At 34.0% G+C, this 19,186-nt stretch overlaps 1 protein-coding gene across 2 annotated transcripts in view; it reads left to right on the forward strand.

Annotated features, from left to right (window-relative positions):
* The window catches only part of NBEA (neurobeachin), a 457,382-nt gene that overhangs the window by 388,032 nt on the left and 50,164 nt on the right, over positions 1-19,186 (forward strand). For both annotated transcript variants that reach the window (XM_054003372.1, XM_054003379.1), the window contains exons 47-48: positions 2,301-2,420; positions 13,170-13,322. In XM_054003372.1, the coding sequence (XP_053859347.1) occupies positions 2,301-2,420; positions 13,170-13,322 (273 nt within the window). The remainder of the gene's footprint in view (positions 1-2,300; positions 2,421-13,169; positions 13,323-19,186) is intronic.

The raw sequence follows: 19,186 nt of genomic DNA on the forward strand, positions 1-19,186 counted from the left end.
TTTATTGCTTTTGTGTATTTGTCTCAGATGCTTAAAATAATGTTGTCATGGAAGTTTGGATTAATATTTTTACATAATTTATTGTAATTACATAATTTTTCTGGTTTCTGCTTCTTTTAAATCCATCGACTGCTTCTGATTTCAGAACCTCTGCAATGATCCACAGTCTGATCCACAATAATATTCACAAAAATTACACATATCTTATAAAGAAAAGAGTCATAGGTAGGAGTTGTTAGAAGACAGAATTATTTGTGCTTAGATCAAGAACATATAATGTTTTTCAGTCAAAGGGGCAAGCTAGAAAACAGCATAATTCCTATTGCAAATATATACAGATAATTGAGAGAAGGAATTAATTGAAAAGCAAAATAATTCTAATATTGAAAAATGTAAATTTAATAAAATTATCATATTAACATAATTTTAGGATAAATTAATATAATCCAATTTCTTTATATGTTGTTTTCAATTTTGCACTTCTGGTTCTGGATCTTACACATTTTTATTTATATTTTACATTGAATTCACTATATGGAGAAGTGGAAAATCTGGATAGATAAAAACTTATTTTATGTCAATATTTCAGTTAATTGTGGTAGTTTATACTACTGACCAAGCTGAGCTACTCTTAAATTTTAATATTTGATTTAAATTATAAATCTCTTCCTCACCACACAGCTTTTCAGTATGCACAGAGCAAATAAAGCCATCGTGCAATGAGATTCAGGGTCCTCCAACAAGAAATTATATTGTGATGATTTTGTATTTAAATCAATTATTTGAATTATTTAAAACATACTAGTATTCTCTGATTAGAATAAATGCTTGGATAGAGTATATTTATGAGATACTATTCTTTTGAATGTGTCTATTAAAAACAAATTCCCCATGTTTTAAGAGGAAAAAAATTGATTAGAGTTTTTTCTTCTTTGAATGAAAGTAGCCTGTGTTGTCTGCTGTGCATGATAGAAAAAATTAACTGGGAAGACATGTGAAATAAAGGTAGAGAAACAATGGTCCCTGGGAGTCAGAATTCCATCTTTTATTTTCCTCTTTTTTTTGTGGATATTTTCACTGTTTTTACATTTATGCTTTCCTTATGTATATTTTGATTTCTCTTAAAGACTATGTAAACATAAATATCTTGATACCTTTTTCATCTGGGGCAATTTACACACAATGTTGCCAATGTGGTATACAAAAATTCTTTATTAATGGAGGAGTTCCCTGACTTGTTCAAAAATTTCATAGAAGGAAACAGTGTTTAGAATAAAATTCAAATAATAGATGAGTAATACTGTAATAAAAATTGTGATCTGGTAATCATGAACTGCTTTGATTAAGAAAATTTCCAGATGATCAGGATATGCAATGAAGTAAGTTTGGGTATGAATTTAATGAAAGGGACTTTCTTAAAAACATTCCCCATGAGACTTTGGCAAAAAGGGGGAATGAACATCCATCCCTGTAGGCATACTGCCAACTATTAGTTGAATAAGAGAGCTAATGGAGCAGTGGTGAAAATCCAGGTTTCTGACAGTGATCTCAGCATTCAGGTTTTACTGTCAAATTAAGGATTTGGTCCACTGTTAACCCCTTCCCTGCAGAGGAATGTAGTGATATCAAAATGGGTTATCCAGACTGTCTAATACCTGAGCTCTTCCTCCCCAAATGTTGGTAGCTGTTTCCATTTAGTATAAACTAGGATATAGTTTCAGATAGAATTAGCTAATGTAAAGACTCTCAATATTTAATCTCTGTACCTCTGCCCCAAAGTAATGATAAAGCTGCATATCCTGGACCCATAGTCTGACTCATAACAACCACAGAGCCATTTGTCTCACCTTGAGGCAAAGTGGAACCTACTGAGCTTTTTTCAGTTAAATGAAAACACAAGAAAGATTTAGAGATAGGATTTTTTAAAGGATTTTGACATACCAACATGCAAGGAGTAAACAAAGCCCAGTTATGTAAATAACACAGAATGTGTTTGTGGTGGTTGCAGTAAAGGAGGCAGTCATTGTGAACTGGAACTAGGCTACATATGTCTGATGGGTAATTAGTCTTATGGTATAGAACTCAGGATCTGTTTGTGCAAAATGTGTTAGTGCCAAGAAATGTACTCAGATGTTCAATGCAGAAACCCATGCATACATATAACTATGAGGTGCCATGTTTTTCTTTAATTCTGCCTTTATGAAGTATTTTGATCTGCAAAAGGCTTTTGAATTTTGACAGAAACCTTGTACAAGTCCTTGTACTGTTTCCTTAATCTGTCATAATTTCATTAACTACAGGAGCCCTTTACAACATTCTTTCTAAATGCAAATGACGGCAAGTTTGACCACCCAGATCGAACCTTTTCTTCAGTGGCCAGGTCCTGGAGGAACAGCCAAAGAGATACCTCAGATGTGAAGGTAACATATATGTTAAATAAATGGATAAATATGCAATTTCATTATAGTATTTTTGTTTATGTAAACATAAAGAACGTGCTGTATTATATTTTATATTTATATAGATCTCATTTCTTTATATTCAGCACACTAGGTATAGCATAAATAAATAGATGTTGATAAAGTTTATTGTTCTAACACAAAAATCAAAGATTCTTTGAAGTTGAGTGGACAAAAGATGGGATTTTTTTTTTTAGAGAAAAACAACCTAACTGATCTAATTTAGATCAGATAATCAGGAGATGGAGAAAAGCTCAATAAATTGTTCTTTCCTGCTGTTAACTCAATATTTGGCCCACTCCATAAAACACAGCAGGAATTGGATTTGACCTTAAAGTGTCATATTGTTATAGCTCGCCTAGCTCTGGGTTTGCATTGCCTGGGGCAATTAATAAAGCATTAATGACAAGACCCATTTAAAATGTTGGCTTTTCTGTACAGCTTTAGCTTTTACTTGAATGTGCCTGGGGATATTATGCAACAATACACATTAGATTAAAACAACTTCTACACTCTATACAGAAACAGCCAGAGAGCAGGGTGATTTTACTGCTGTTATTCCTTACCTTTGTATTTACCTTGTTAAATACAAAAGGTCATTGTTCATAGACATAAAACCTTATCAGAAGGAAACAAAACTCTAGAAATATTTTGAATAATATGGTTCCTCCTTGATTCTCATTTTCTAGTAATAAAGTAGGTAAAGGCTTCATTATAAAAATTGCTCTTTTTACAAAAACCCACATTTTTTCCAGTGAATATGTTTCTATTTTATTAATATGCTACCACTCATACTAGGAAATGGTCATATTGCCATTATATTTTTATTTATATTTTTAAAATTTTATATTTATTTGTCTTGGCAAAAAAAAAAAAAGAAAAAAAAAGAAAAAAAAAAAGAAAAAAAAAAGAGAAAATATGTATATTTGCCAATTTCTTTTTATTCCAGAGCTCTTGTTTGCCTAAGTATTCCAACAGTCTCAGAAGGGACAAATCATGTTGTTGTTATTCAGTTACTTGTTAGAACAACTAATTGCAAATTGTATGGTCATCCTAACATATGGGAGAAAATGTTTTTTAAAGAAATCAACCTGAACCTCCGACAAACCATTTTATGTTTATTCATGCTCCTCTGTAAGTCAATAGTTTTTTAAGTACCATCACTCTTACCCATGTAAGAAAAACAGGAAATTACCAAATTTGGAAGCAATTTGAGGCAATATCTGCTATATCTCATATATCTTCAAAGTGCTAATATTTTGATTTTTACTTTTCAATGAAATCTGTTTTTCCTGGAATTCCACTAAAATATCTGGGAGAGTGACATCCTAGGAGTGGGGCTCAAACAAAGGATAAGAGCCTTAAACTGAGAAACAAGGGAAGACAGTTGGAAGTGACTGTAATCTTCTTGTCTGGCTTTAGTACACAGGAGGAGGGCAGTTAAATACATCAAGGCATTGCAAAAGATAAAGAAATATCTGTGGACAGACGGAGAGATGGTATTCAAGTGGGGTATATAATTAGTGAAAGGATTGTTCCTAAACTAGCAACCAAATGAGTTATCAGTAAAACAATTAACTGAAATGTTTGTCTGAAAATACCAGGAGTCTTGTGAACCAAGTGGGATAATTTAAACTGCTGCTGCCAGCCATTGCAAGGATGAAGGAATTAAGGATGGATAACAGCTGCATTGCAAAACGTATTTGTATTAAAAAATCCCAATTTATCAAAATAAAACAAATATTAAAAAGACGCTCAGAACCAGATACCTTCAGAAAAGGACAGCAAAAAGTAAAGAAACGAAGTAGCTATGTTCTTTAATGCCACTGAATGTAAAAAAGGGAATTGGAGATAGCAGGTAAAATAGTAAAAATTAAGGGTCATAATTGCTCTAGGGGAAAGACTGTAAAACAAGGTGTTCCAGAATACATTTGGCAGTCTACTATAGAGCCCCTGAATCAGATTTATACATATATACACATTTCTGTTATGCCATTAGAAAGAGAAATACTACTTGGAGCACAGTCATTACAGAAAATCTAATATAGGAGTAACAGATGAGGTATGTCAGTCAATAAATGTTTTCTCCAGATAATCCCTGACCTGTCCATTCAGGGATACATTAGGGATTAAAAATGCTGTTTAAAATAGGGGTTTGTTAATTGATGAAGATACAGGGAAGGTGGGTTTAGAAAATAACGTTGAATTAATTTATTTTGAATTGATTCAGTTTAAGATTAAAATAGATTAATAAAAGCAGATTCAAAAATGAGCAGAATCTTTAAGAGATGCTAAAAAGAAACAGAAAACATTCATAAATTATCTAACAAAAAAAATCCCTAGAAATTAGGAGAGATTTAATACCAGCATCCTATATATCGCACTACCAAAATAATTTATTGTGTATTAATACAAAGCCACTACTGGAGTATAAATCTACTAAGGTGCACTTCAATAGCCTGAGCAAAATATGTCAATGCATTCCTATTGTCTTCAATTTAAGAAGGAAACTAAGATCAACAGGATGGCACAAAGTTTATCATCATACCAAAGGTTTATTCTTAGGTTATAACAACTGGAATATCTCATGAAACCTAATTTCCACCTGAAACAGTCTGGTTAGTCATTCATTCAGAGCTATTATGTTCTCAGAGAACATCTGTTATTGTTTTTTTCCTTTTCCTTGTCCAGTTTTTAGTACAAATTCTTGCTGGATAAAGGAAATGCTTAGTGCTTTCTTTGCTGGAAACCATCAAGTATAAGATATACCTAAAGTGGAGTTAACCATAAGAACAAAAAATGATTTTTAGGAGTTAAATACAGGTAGAAAAATGTGTGTATGTGTGGGGTAATTAATGTCTAAAGTGGAGACACATAAATGCTATGAAATATGCAAACATATGAAAGGGAGAAGAATTATTTCTCAAGAAACAAAGAGGGAAGGAACCTCAGAGGATAGCAATCGGAGTGGAAAAATGCTTATTTAAGCAAGAGTGTATGAAAAGTTAGGGTGAAGTTGAGTATTCTCTGAGTTTGGATATCCCCACAAAGGGAAGTAGCAAACTCCTTATTTGTAAAACTATTTTTTTTCAGAGTAGACTGGCAAGGCCCTTTGATTTGCAGAGTCTCCGTTCCTTAGCGATCAATCAAGAATGAGTATAGCAGCTAATTGTTGCTGTTGTTTGTTCCTTAAGATCTTAATGAACTTCATTTCTCAATGCCATTACATCAGGGCCAACTTTTCCCTGAGGCTTTGAAGCTCATTCTGCAAAATGATAGGGAAATGGACTATTATTAATACTACAAATACCTAATTTTTTCAGATTAGTTGTGCTACTGCTTAGAATGCCTTGCAGGTTTTCAAACACTTTAACCAAGTTTTCAGGGACTTGAAAAGCAGTGAGGTTTGGGGAACTACTAAGATACCCCCTCAAAATTTCTGGCCATTTTTGTCACTCTGCTAAGGGCAGCATTCACTGTCTTGCACAACAGAAAAGCTTCAGCTCTGAGAGTGTGAATTATTCAAAAACTAGTGGTCAGCTGTCTTGCAACTTCTAGTATTTACCCAGCAGTCCTGTTAGAAAGAATAGAGTATGCAAAAGAGAAGATGTGTACAGGTTGTATGTGAGTACAGAATCTGAAGGCATGCTCTCTGTTAAAGTTTTCTGTATACTTGTGTAGCTTCTTCTGGCTCCATGTGCAGTTATACATGGGGGGAAGGGCTTGGCAGTGTGGATTTCCTTGTGATATACATGCTGTAAATTCTTTTCCCATCCTAAAGATTTTTTAAGTCTCTATGGTAAATATTTAGTGCATGGAATATAGGCTATCCATCAAAGCAGCAAACTTTGAAAACTGTTAAGACTAGCAAGTGTTCATTATTCATGTATTCCTTATTATACATTTGAAATTCATCTGAGCTGCTTGAAGTACATTTATCTCTGATCTTACTAATCTCATTAATTATTGTGGCACAGGTTATGAAATAATTTTAAAACAGCGTGTGTAATGAATTAATCTGACATTCTTCATTGCTGTGTGTTGTAAGATGGCCACAATTTTTGCTCTCAAGTACTGTATTAAATAATTATATTAAGTGTTTTTATTCTTTTTAACAAGGTCTAATTTAAAAAGAAAAAAAGTTTTTTTAGGAAAGTAAAATCTGGAGGGTTTTTTACATCAGTTACTGCTTAAGAAAGAGGACTCAGGTACATTATTTTCAAGTGTTTCAGTAAGTGCTGAAGTAGGTCAATTTTAACTAATGAACTGAGATTTTTAAGTACAGCAGATGCTTTCCACAACTGTTCTTTTACAGATTCAATGTTGTCTGAAAAAAAACACATCCAAACCACTTTCACAGAATTCTGCATTAAAATTTAAAAACCAAATACCTGACATTTTCAGAATAATGTGTATCTCTTTAGGAAGCTACATTTCTGTGTGTCCTGCTCCTTTTCCCCCATGCTTGTGTCCTCCCTGGCATTCCCTCTCTGTTTCTCCCTTTCTTTTCCCTCCTTCCCTCTCCCCTTTAAATATGTGTAGTCTCTTCTAGGACTGAATTATTTCACACTGAGCTAATTAAAATAGGGCTGTGGCAGTAGCTTAATCAGCCTGAAAACAAGCTGTAATTCTGGCATCTCAAATTATGGCAAAAAGTAGACCACCTTTGAAAAATGAAGTGTATGATAGATTATTGCTCAATAAAGGATTAAAGATTTACTTAGACCATTTTGTTCCTTATTCTCAGGTTGTTTTGGTTCATTTTCAAGAGACTCATTCACCTACAGTGGATGAAACAGAATTAATACAGTATGTGCTGTGTTAGAGTGGTAACACACAAGGGAGAACCTGATAACACAGTTTATTTTATTGTCTCCCTTTATCAACATCGACCTTCTCTTGAGATAATCAGTACAAGCTGGAGGAAGAATGAACGTTCGCGGGGTGACCTTTGAGGAAGCAAGTCACCCGGAAATGACCATAACTTGGCCAGTCAGCTTGCACATTTTTTCCTTTCTAACCCCCCCCGCCCCCCCCTCCAGTTTTTGGTAACATTGACTTTCCCAGAACCTCCTGTTCAGACACTAATCTTTCCTAATACCTCTCAAACTTGTTATATTACTTTTTGAATAGTCTGTTTAGAAGTTAGAAAGCTAGCTCTGACAAAATGTCAGTAAAGTGCCTTAGTGTGAAATGGAGGAACTCATGACTGACTCACTGACCCAGTACTAGACTCTTGTGGAATTAATGGATGCCAGGGGATCAACCTTTTGGGAGGAAAAGAAAGAAAGAAAAAGAAATGGAAGCTTTAAAACCTTGAAGTGAATTATACTAGAAAAGTGAAAACGTCTGGGTTGAATTTGATTTCATTGGGAGGCCATAAAATGGCATACCCTTAGCAAAACATATTAAACAGAAATGTCAGATTTGATGCAAGTGGTGTACAATTATAATAGTGTTAATAGCAGCCCTCTATCACCTGAAGACATATTTTTAAAGTTTAATTTCTCAGCAGTTTGGATTTGTCACAGGCTTGTAAATTAGAAAATGCATTTGGGGGATGTTTTCTTATATGAAGACACAAGGCACATAATACTGTTAACTATACCTTGGGGTTTTAGTACAGCTGTTAAAATAAACAAGAGATCACATTTACAGACAAGAAATGTCTGTTATAGTATTCATTTTGCTTTTTTTATACACCCTTCAGTAGCTTTACTGCATCGTTCTTCACGTGAGAAGAGCCAAGCTTCTTGGGCAGTTTGAAAGGCAGCTGACTATGAAATGATGGAAAGCTAACCTGTCTTATTAGAAGTGTGAACGAAAGGGGTGCAGAGGAGGTTACCAGCTGATGAAATGTCAAGGACAACTAGACAGAAATTACTGCAAATAGATTTAGATCACTAAAATCCCTATTTTTATTAACTCTTTGAACTCTAGATATTTCTTGTGGTAAGAAATTACCCGTGACAGGTAATGTATTCAGAAAGATTTATTTAGGACCTTCGATGTGTTTTGGCAAGAGCAATGAAACCAATAACATTTAATGAATAGTGTCAGTTAACGCAAAATTATAGGTCAGCTGAGTTGCATGCAATAACATATGCATTAAAAATGCTTAATTGGTATGTGTATATTAAAAAAATGCCAGACTTTTTTAAAAGTTTGGTTTTCTGTGTCTTTTTTCTTTGCATTCCCTCATTTTATGCCTGGTAAATGATGTAACTTATAGGGAAGCTGCTTTATGTGTTTGTTTGTTTTGATACTTTCTTTCATATCTTGATTTGCACTGGCTGACACAATGTGTGTATTGTAGGAAAAAATATTTTGAGATTTGTGTTTCATGAATGTTTGTAGCTTGAAACCTAAATTTCTCAAAGTCATGATAGCTTCAAACTAGCATTTCATTGCACAGATCTGGCTTTACATTTACCTTTTTACCACTAGTGCCACTGAAGGTGCAATAGGATTTTTAAGAAACCTCTTATCAACTATTTTGTCTGTCAAGCATAAAGCAGATTTGGAGACAGAAGGTCCTCTGTGTCCTATCCCTTGACGTAAATACTATCTCTGAGATACATTTTTCCCCTGCTAATTTTTGAGTCTCCTTGTCTCTATCTTCAGGGTGAATTTAACAATGACACTTCTGAAGTATGAAACTGGTGATTTGTAAAAAGCTGTGTTGTATGACAAATTACACTCTGCTCTGAAGTGAATGAAAAATAGCAGATGCTGTCTGAAAAGTCTGCGATCTCTATCTCCAATGTAAAGACTACAAAGGTTGACAAAAACATTTATTTTGGCTTCTGTGTGATGAACATGTGACAAAATATGATATGGCCAAAGTATATAAAGATGTAAATTAAGTTATGGACTTAATGTTATGTTTTGCAATATGTTTAAAGTTATGTTTTGCAATAAATCTACTAGCTGATTTGGGAAGGTTAGACAAATATTTTGCGTTTCTATAACAAAAACAATGGAGCAAGACATCATAATCCTTAATTTAGACTTTTAGGAGCTTGAAGGCTGTAAATCTGGTAAATAATGTTTTTCAAACATACAATAAACAATGCAAAGAGAAAACAGTAATTTATTCTCAGTATCTGGGATGGATTGATAGCTAGGATGAGGGAAAATTTACTTAGATTGCATAAGGAAAGATTCAGGGCAGTTATTAGGTTAATCTCCCCAGATGAAGGACACTGAGACCAGTTGATGGAAGAATTGTGGAATTGCTCTCACTCAAATTCTGGGGAAACAGGGTAGACAGATATCTTGCAGGATAGCTGTCATAGCTGAACCTCATCTGGAATGGAGGAATGGGCACAGTCACCTCTCTGAATATCACCCTGAAACAGCTATTTATTTGAGGTATCTGTTTCCTGTCCATAATGGAAAAAGCACTAAAAGAGCGGCTCTCTCAGGTCATAATATTTATTAGAATATGAACTGGCACATGCCTGTTTGTGAAACAAAGAAAAACCAAACTCTGGCTGAGAAAAATGTTAATAGGTTTTGAAAATAACTCTAGCCCTTGCTAGTGTTATCTTTTCCTGCATTCTTTTGTACATTCCTGCAACTTTCAGTGGCTTCTTAGTTAACACGATTCTCTCTGGGCCCCAGTTGTCACTTTGCCATCTCCTCTGAGGTTCACTCCTGTCTGCTTCTTTTCCCAGAAACCTCCTGGGCTCCATCCTTTCTGCCTCACTGTCCTTGCTAATCCTTCCTCTCTCTGCCTCTCCCATTTTATACTTCTCTTAGTGAAACATGCTCAGGGGCCCTGGGGAAGAGGATATTTGCCCTTCTATGCCCAGCCACTGCCTGCCTTTGGCATGAGATAAAAAAGACAGTTTCTTCAATTTCTCACAGCAGAATAAACACATAAAACCAAAATTTTTATCATGTGTCTCTAGCTTAGTTGTATTTTCTATTCATCTAAGTAGCTAAATTCATGAATCTGAAGTTCATGCATACAGAATGCCACAGGCTTTCATACTGGGCCTATGTTTTAGTATATACTAATTCATCCCCTAGAAATGAGAAGGGGATATATTTATCTGAGCTATTTTTAAGCACTGTGATTTCTTAGTCTAGTAAATAGTGGAGACAGTAAAATTACAAGAGGAACATCAAATGCTGTGAAAGAAAACTGAATGGTTAATACAAAGTATGGGAAATATGCAAGTATCTGGGAAAGGTCACATGTGACGTGGCTCACATTTCAAGAAAAATTTCAATTCATGCTAAATAGTACTCAAATAAGCGACGTATTTGTAGGCTGCACTAAAAATAACATTGAAGAGAATGCTGAGACTATAACACAGTAGGTTAGTTCATCTTTTTTAAATACTATGTTTAGGTTTTCTTTTTTTGCTTTGACTGAAAAAAAACCAACAAAACAACCTACAAGGAGACGTGCAACTGAAATGATTAGGATTCTAGGGAGAGTGTTATTTGAAGAGGATTCAGAAGTCTGGCACTGGTTAATTTCCAGAGCACAGGAATAAGACAGCTCAAACTAAACATACACAACATAATAAATCTTATAAAGAAAGTTAATCACATACTTTTGTTTATTCTATTTCTATTTATGTTTTCTGCTATACCAGACAAGGGAACATTAAATTACCCTGAAAGCAAAGAGCAGCAAAGATAAACTTACTAAATAGAAATACCATTAAAAATACTCAGTGACTTAAATCCCTTTGTTTCAAGATACCCCCACAGCCAAAAGGTTAGTAGAATTCAGTTAAACACTAGATGTGTCTCTGGGTAGCACAAATCTTTCAGGTATGTTAGATGTAAAAGTCCGCAGTTACATGCTATGACATTTAAAACTGAAAAAGGAAATTTAACAAATAACTTTTCTTTAATGGAATCAAAGGACTTGGTTGCTGTGACATTGCAGGTTAGTGTGCCACCATATTGAATAAAAATTGATAGTAATCACAACCAGTTCTGTGTGCTTCAAAGCTTTTATACAAAGTAGGAACAAACTTTTCTAACTTTTTCCTTAATAAATTCTGCTTCATTTGAATATTGATTAACTTTGACTTTTTGATATTTCTGAGGTCTTTATGAATTTTTACCTTTTTTAAAGGCAATGCTCTTAGTTTGTCAGTGACTTGTGTGGTAGTATATGTTGGGTAGTGAGTTCTGAGTTAGTGATTTGTTGAAGTCCCGAAAGATTTCTCCAACTCTGAGGATTGTTCATTCTTCTTGGGGCTCCATTAGAGAAAATTAAAGGTCTTTCTTTGGAACCTGAGATTTAGTGAATCATGTTTTGGGGGAAGGGGGGAAGATTGCTTTTAGAAATACTCTGAGTAAATTAGAGGTGTCTGTAATAAAACTTAAGATAGGCATTAAATTAATCTTTTTTCTTTTAACATTATAGGATATTCAGGATTTCTCTTATTTTGTTTTTGCTCTAGCTTCTGTTTTATTATGTACTATAGGTAATAATTTAATTCTTTTTTTCTGTTTGGAATTGTAGCTTGTTTCATAATGAATTATTCAGGTTCAGGCATGTCTGTCTCACTTGGTTAATGTTTTATACTAGTTAGATACTGATTGGATTTGCATTTTAATCTAACCTATATTAGTATACTATGATGTAAAGAAGTAATTAAATTGCCTTCCTAAACATACTTAAAATTGTAACAAATACGCTTTTTTTAAAATTACTTTATAAATTTGAAAGATTACTTTAACTGCTCTATTCTTTATGGACCTGCAGATCAGATTTAATTAGATAAGTTTGTGTCTGCAGTAGGTTTTTTTTTTTTTTTTTTCTTCACATATCTGCAGCCTTTGAAAGGACCACAAAGAGACTCAGATTTCAGGTGCTGTGTCATCAGTTTTGATCATGTTACACAACTGAATGCCATAATGCTTTTAACAATGTAATTTGGTGAATTTAATCCATATCTGGATATTAGAGAAGAGATAGTGGGCTTTAAAGCTTTATTTGGTTTTATTGCAGTTCAATACTTAATGCTAAAATAACAGGAATAAAAAGCAATATTCATTGTCAAAATGGATTCCTGTTTATCTACTATGGAAATTAGAAAAAAATTCACATCCTAAGTTACCTATTATTTATTATATGTTCCAGTTATTGATCTTTCACTTTTTAGGTATGCATATCTGTTTGAAGGACATTTGTTGTGCAGACTTTTTTCCCTCTGTGTATTCTTGAATTTTTTTTACAGTAGAAAAAGATCTTCACCATGTATTATTTTTCATTATATAGGTAATAAACTTACCACCTTTTCTTATGCAATTAAAGAATTAAAGAAAGTAAGATCAAGACACAGTTATATCTGCAAATTTTCCCCTTTTGCATATTTTTGTTAAACAATAATTTAAAAATCCAATATATTCTCATATTGAAGGCTTAGCACAAATTTTCTTGTACCTGTTATTCTGAAGAAGTCTCCTTTACTCATATGCACTGTGTTGTCTACAGTTGTGCTTTTCATAAAGACAGGTATAGGAAAAAACAAAGTTTGAGTATTTCATTATGCAGAATACATTTGACTGTAAGTCAAAGAAAGCAGGATATAAAATTCCTTTAAAAAGGTGCACAGAAACATAAAAAAAAGCCAGGAATGCTTTAATACGGAGTACAAGAGAGCCTGATTCTGGGAGTACCATTTAGCATCTCTGTTAAATGTAAAGTCTCATTGTGTGTTTTCTCCCTGCTAGGAGTTAATTCCAGAATTTTACTACCTACCCGAGATGTTTGTCAACAGTAATGGCTACAATCTAGGAATCAGGGAAGATGAAATTGTTGTGAATGATGTTGACCTCCCTCCGTGGGCCAAGAAGCCTGAAGACTTCGTCCGTATCAACAGGATGGTAAGCTGTACTTAGTCTAAGGAGTTCTGTATTTTAGCAAGCTAACCTAATTCTGCTTTTCATCTCTTTAGAACTAGATTTAGAGAAATAAAATAAAAAAGTGAAGAATTTGCATTCTGTCTTGCTTGACAGACCCTTTATTTTATAGGAGATTTTCCTTCCATGAGTGCAAATTATGGAAAGTTAACTTCAGTTATTTACTCTCTCATGAAAAAGCATCAGACATGCATGAGCCTGGCAATACAAGATAGCCTGAAAAAATTTATGTCTTTTCCTCCTCGTCACCTTCTACATCAAAAAATAAAAGAATACTATAAATGCTGATATCTTGCAAGCCATCTTGTAGTCATTATTCACCTGAAGATATGCACTACCTGTTCATCAAGATGAACTGGAACTGTAGAAATGTGAACATAAGCAAACAACTGCAGTCTTTGAAGAAATTCTGCAAAATAACTACTCTGATGTAAATCGTCATGTGCCCTCCAGAACTTAAGCAGAATTCTGGTGTATATTTTTTCTTTAATTTTGATAGACAATTATTTTATTATTGATAAAGTTAATGCATGTATATGCTTTTAGTAGTTTTTTAGGAACAGCAAAGTATATTCAGATGCTTTGGCCAGCAATACTTCAATTTATAGTATTGTTCTGGAAATAGTTCCTCCTTAATATGCATATTACTTGTCTTTCTTAAAGAGTCAGGACTGTGATTTCAGTAAGCTGTGGATTTCCATACGGTCGCCGAACTGCTCAGTTTATGCATTTCCAAGAGTGTTTTTGTGGTAGCATTGCAAATCTAGCAATGTGTTGAACTGTTGGGTTTTTTTTTTTTTCTGATCAGTTTGGTAATTTTAATTTTAAGAATTGTCTATTTAAAGAAAATTGTTCTTTGGGAGTTGATAGAAAAAATAGCTCTATGAAGTTCAAAAGGATAGAATATTACAAAACCAAACCTATTCCTAGATGTAGATGATTTAGAAGTGTCCTCCATTTAGAAAAATAAGTGGTTTGACATATGTACAACAGTCTCCTAAGGAAGTGATGGCAACCTCATCACTTGAGACATGAAATGTACTACATAAACCAGGAGAAATGTATTCTGTCATTGACAGATTAGTCTGTCATTGACAGGAAGAAGCTGAACAACATTTCTTGGCTGATTTCTCTTATACCACATATATTGGAAAATTCTTTTTAAAAACAAGTAATTGTCTCAGCTGCTGAAAATTTTACTAGAATTCTACTAGCAATTTTACTAGAAAAGAAGGAGGTGTACTGAAAGGATCACTGGAGTTCATTTGAATTCTTGAGTGTGGCATGTGGAATCACAGGCTGGTGTCTCTGGAGTGCCCATGTTGCTGCACAGAGCCCTTTTTGGGTTGTGGTTGTGTCTAAACCCAAACTGAGCCCAGGTGCAAGCACACTAAAGTTGACCTAGAGGATCAGTTTTGATATCTGAAAGAACAGAAGTGTGATTTCTTGGTGAAAACGGAGAAACAAGCTGCCACCTATTGGGGGATATAATAAGAGATGCATATTAAGGACTCTCATTCTTAAATTTTGCAAATAATCTTCCTTTTATCTTAAATTGTATTTCATTAATCTTTTCTTTCCACAATGTAGGAATTATTACTAGGAGGATAAAAGGCACTATGTGATAAGAGACCACCTGGAAAAAAGCTTAAGCTTTAGTTTGTTTAATTTCCCTTGTGCAATTCCTGCTTTTTAGAAAGTAGCATAGCAGCTCTCCACAGAAAAGTTTCGTGCTGTTGAAGAAAACAGCTGCTTACATGAATTTAGAGTATAGCATTTAGGCCTCTTTAGGTCTACAGGAGTTGATAGTGAGATAATGACTGGTTCCACATATGTGTGAGTATGCTCAGACTGCCAGGAGACAGATATAACTGATGTTAAGACTAGAGTAGTATCATAATTATAGGCTCCAAATAATTGAGTACATTGCAGATTCTAAAATCACAAATTATAACCCATTTATATCAGACCCTTCCTGTACTGTTTTCCAGACCTTTCCTCACAGATGTGAGCATTATGCCATTCTTGTGCAGTTTTGCCAGGAGGCAGTTTCTGCATGGCCTTCATTCACCCCATCATCTACTTTTAGCAAGAACATGATCAGTAGCTAAAATTCATCTCTACACAGATACATGCTGTCTTCAAATGAGCAATCAGGAACCATGACAATGATAATAAAGTTTGGAACTGCCTGCAAAAGAGGAGAAAGAGGCATAGTTTTATTTGAATTAGATGTAAAACATAGACTGAAAATCACCTTGGGAGGAAAGAATTGAAGATAATAAGAAGCAGAATTCTGGAAACAAAAAATAGTACCAAAAATAGAGCAGTAGCAAGGTAGGGGTGACAATGAACAGCAATTAGATTAGATAAAATTCTGTAATTCCATTACAGAATTACAGCACCAGAAATAAGCATATTTTGATGCCATCTATGGAGAATCATTACATCACAGAGGATGTAAACAGTTGTACCTATCTATGGTCCTTTTGAGACTGCACCTGGAATATTGGATTCACTTCTGGGTGACTAGAAAACAGAAGCATTCACATTTGGATGGAGTTCAGAGGATAAAAGCAAAGTGAATAACTTTGGGAGTTTAAAGAGCATGATATATGCATAGCATTTTACAAAGCTTATTATGAAGAGCAAGTAGTTAAGAAGGATAATCCTTTTCATGAAAATGCAGATCGTATGTGTAGTAAGAAGTAATGGAATTACAGTTTCAAAATGTAATAATTGGAATGTGTAATATTTTTTCAGAAAAACTTCCTCATGTAGGGTTTTATTAACACACACAACAACTGCCAGTATTCTGTTTTTTTGGTCACTAGAATGAAACTGGTCAAAGGAACAAATACAAAGGGATTGGAAAGTTTGACATTCCCTACCTAACGTCTGATTCCATTATTTGAACCGGCCAGCAGATGTATTATTTAGTTAGGTCATCCCCAGGCCAGGCTTTGGCTGTTACATTTTTTCTTGTGGAAAAAATTAGCCTGGGTGTGATGCTGATGTGTAAAACACAGCAAGCTTGTGCAAGACTGGAATTTCTACAGCTACTTAGCAAAGCAAGTAGAGAATATGTTTACAGAAAACTAAGGAATGTTTCAAGTAAGGGTTTTCCTGATCCCTTATCTATTAAAATCAGCAGTAGTAATTTCATTTCAGTGGGAAGAATCCTATGTGGTACTGCATAACATACAGTAGGATCTTTTTTTCCCCTAGCTGATGCTGTTTTTTTCTGTTCATTTTTTTTTTTTTTGGTGCTTTCTGCAGGCATATTTTATGTGGGAGTAAATAAAAATCCTTATATACTACTTGCACATTTATGAATGTAAGCATTTTCTTTAAATAACAGCAAGAATACCATGATTTCATCCTTATACTTACCAAAGAAAACACAGAACAGCCTCAGAAACATCACAGAGGCACAGTGTCATAAATCAGCACAATTTAACCAATTGGTTAACAAGCTTTACTAAAATTCTGTGCAAATGAATAAATAGCAGGCTGGGATTTTTTTATTGTATCATTTAATTTTTCAGTTGCTTGTTTTACACTTCAAACTAGACATGGAAGTGGAAATGGTTTTCCATCAAAAGAGATTCCTTTAAACTTGTGAAAATTAGACTTATTAAAAAGACTGGAAAAGACAATCAAGTTACTTCAAGACCTATTACAGTATATTCAACATTAGATTTATGCATCAGGGATTGTTGTAGCAGTTTTCTTATCCATCCAAAGCTAGACTGATTGCTATGGAGTTACTCATGAAACATTAATAAAGCACTATGTTCAATGCTAACATGATTATGGTCTGACCTCAGCAACGGTACAAAGGACAGAGGCAGAAAGTGTCCCTGATAACATTACCCTAATGCTGGGCTCATCAATCATAATCTCCCAGTTTACCAGGGAAAAAAAATCCACGCATAAAACCTTCCACAGATGTGCATCTGTAGTCCTACTCAGCCTCTCAGTCCCCACAGACTCAGAGCAGTCCAAGAGCCAGAAATAGAACAGATTCAGTCAGTAAGTCAAGCATGTTAAATCAAGGCAGGGAACACCACTGTGAAACACTGAAGCACAGCTTTTATAATAAGCGTTCTTTAGTTTTGAAACAAAAGATGCAAGATTGTGTAATTCAAAGTTAATTATAATGATATTTTAATTATGGCTTATGCACATATTAAATTACAAATTGCAGTGCTGAGAAAAATGTATTCATGATAAATTATATTTTTGAAAGACTAAACGATGTCTTGTTTTTGTTATACATATTTTGTTCCTATTACATAACTGTTACTAAGATTGAATTTTCTTTCTGTCTCTGAAATGATTTATTTGCACTCCTCTGCTGCCAATTGCATTTTTGTACCGTTCCCTGGCTATTCAGAAGGATGCATAGTATTTCATAATTAAAAAGCTTCTTGAATAGTCATTAGAAATATCTAATATGAAATTTCTGTACTATGAGAATCTGGAAGATCTTTTCCTCCTCACCATTCAGCAGCAGTTGACATTTCTTTTCTACCAGATAAGCAATATATAAGACTTGATATTACTTCCTCAGAAGTCGCTTTGATTTTTTTTGTGTATTGCCAAGGTTATGCAATTAAAACTTATTCAGGCAAAAGATGTTTCAATCTACTTCCGATTTTTTAATTACTTTTAGCAATGTTTTTTTTTTTTTAACTTGCTATACTGCTGAAGAATCTTACTTATATCGTGAAGACGCTTACATAAAGGATCAGTTTCTCTGCAGACATCCCTGAATAACCCAAATCTGTATGGTGTACTTTGTCACTTCTTTTAAAATATTACTTTGCTTAAAAGAACATAACTAATCTCAGATAGCAGTATTGCCTGAAATACTTTATGAGGAAAGTCAAGGATTTCACGTTGATAGTCAGTGCAAGGAATAGTAACTGAGGAAGAGAAATATTTGGAAGAGAGAATCTGCAATTGCTGCAGAGGACTATGGATATGAGGGGAGAGGAGAGAATCCAACTCACAGGATGAAATGGCTGATGATCTGTTTTTGAGCAGATCTGTAAAACCAAACTATCTCAGAGTAATTATAAGAAAATATCTTTAAATATATTACATATAATTGAATATCAAGATGGAAAGCTTTTTGGAGAGACAGACAGCATATGGATATGGAGGGCAAGGCAGGAACTGCAGAAAGAGAAGGTGCAACCATGGTCCAGACAAGTGGCAGCATCAGGGTTTTCCACTTCTCTGGTGACAAAATATACCTGGATAGATATTTTATAAATCCAGAACTTCTGATGTTTTACACAGCATATAGTCTGTATTACAATAAAAACCACTGCCTCCTACTGACATGCCTGTGAAAATACCTTTAAATATCAAATTAGAATTACCATAGGGGATAATGTGCAGCATTCATAAAGGTCATAAAAGAGTTATAGTAAGAAGTAATTTGGTTCATAATAATTTTATTTAGTTTTAACATCAATTTACTAATACCTCTATTTTACAACAGCTACTGGTCAGATTTTCAGCCTGTGGAACATATGTGCATACACTTGCCTGTAAACATGCAAAACCCACAAAATATGTATACACTAGATGTATAATAATGCTTGCAATTTACCTATTAGCAATAAAAGTCACTCCACTGGAAACAATAACATAGGTAAACACCTTCATAACAAAGGTAAACACCTTCCTTAAAACAAATCTCATTAAAAAAACTTGACTGGAATGTTGCTATTTGAAAATGAAGCCCTAATAACTGTTCAAACAAGTTCATTTTGGGAGTGCTTGAATAAAACTCTGTTTTGTGTACATGTTAA

The sequence above is a fragment of the Vidua macroura genome, chromosome 2 (genome assembly GCF_024509145.1).
Source record: "Vidua macroura isolate BioBank_ID:100142 chromosome 2, ASM2450914v1, whole genome shotgun sequence".
Lineage (NCBI taxonomy): Eukaryota > Metazoa > Chordata > Aves > Passeriformes > Viduidae > Vidua > Vidua macroura.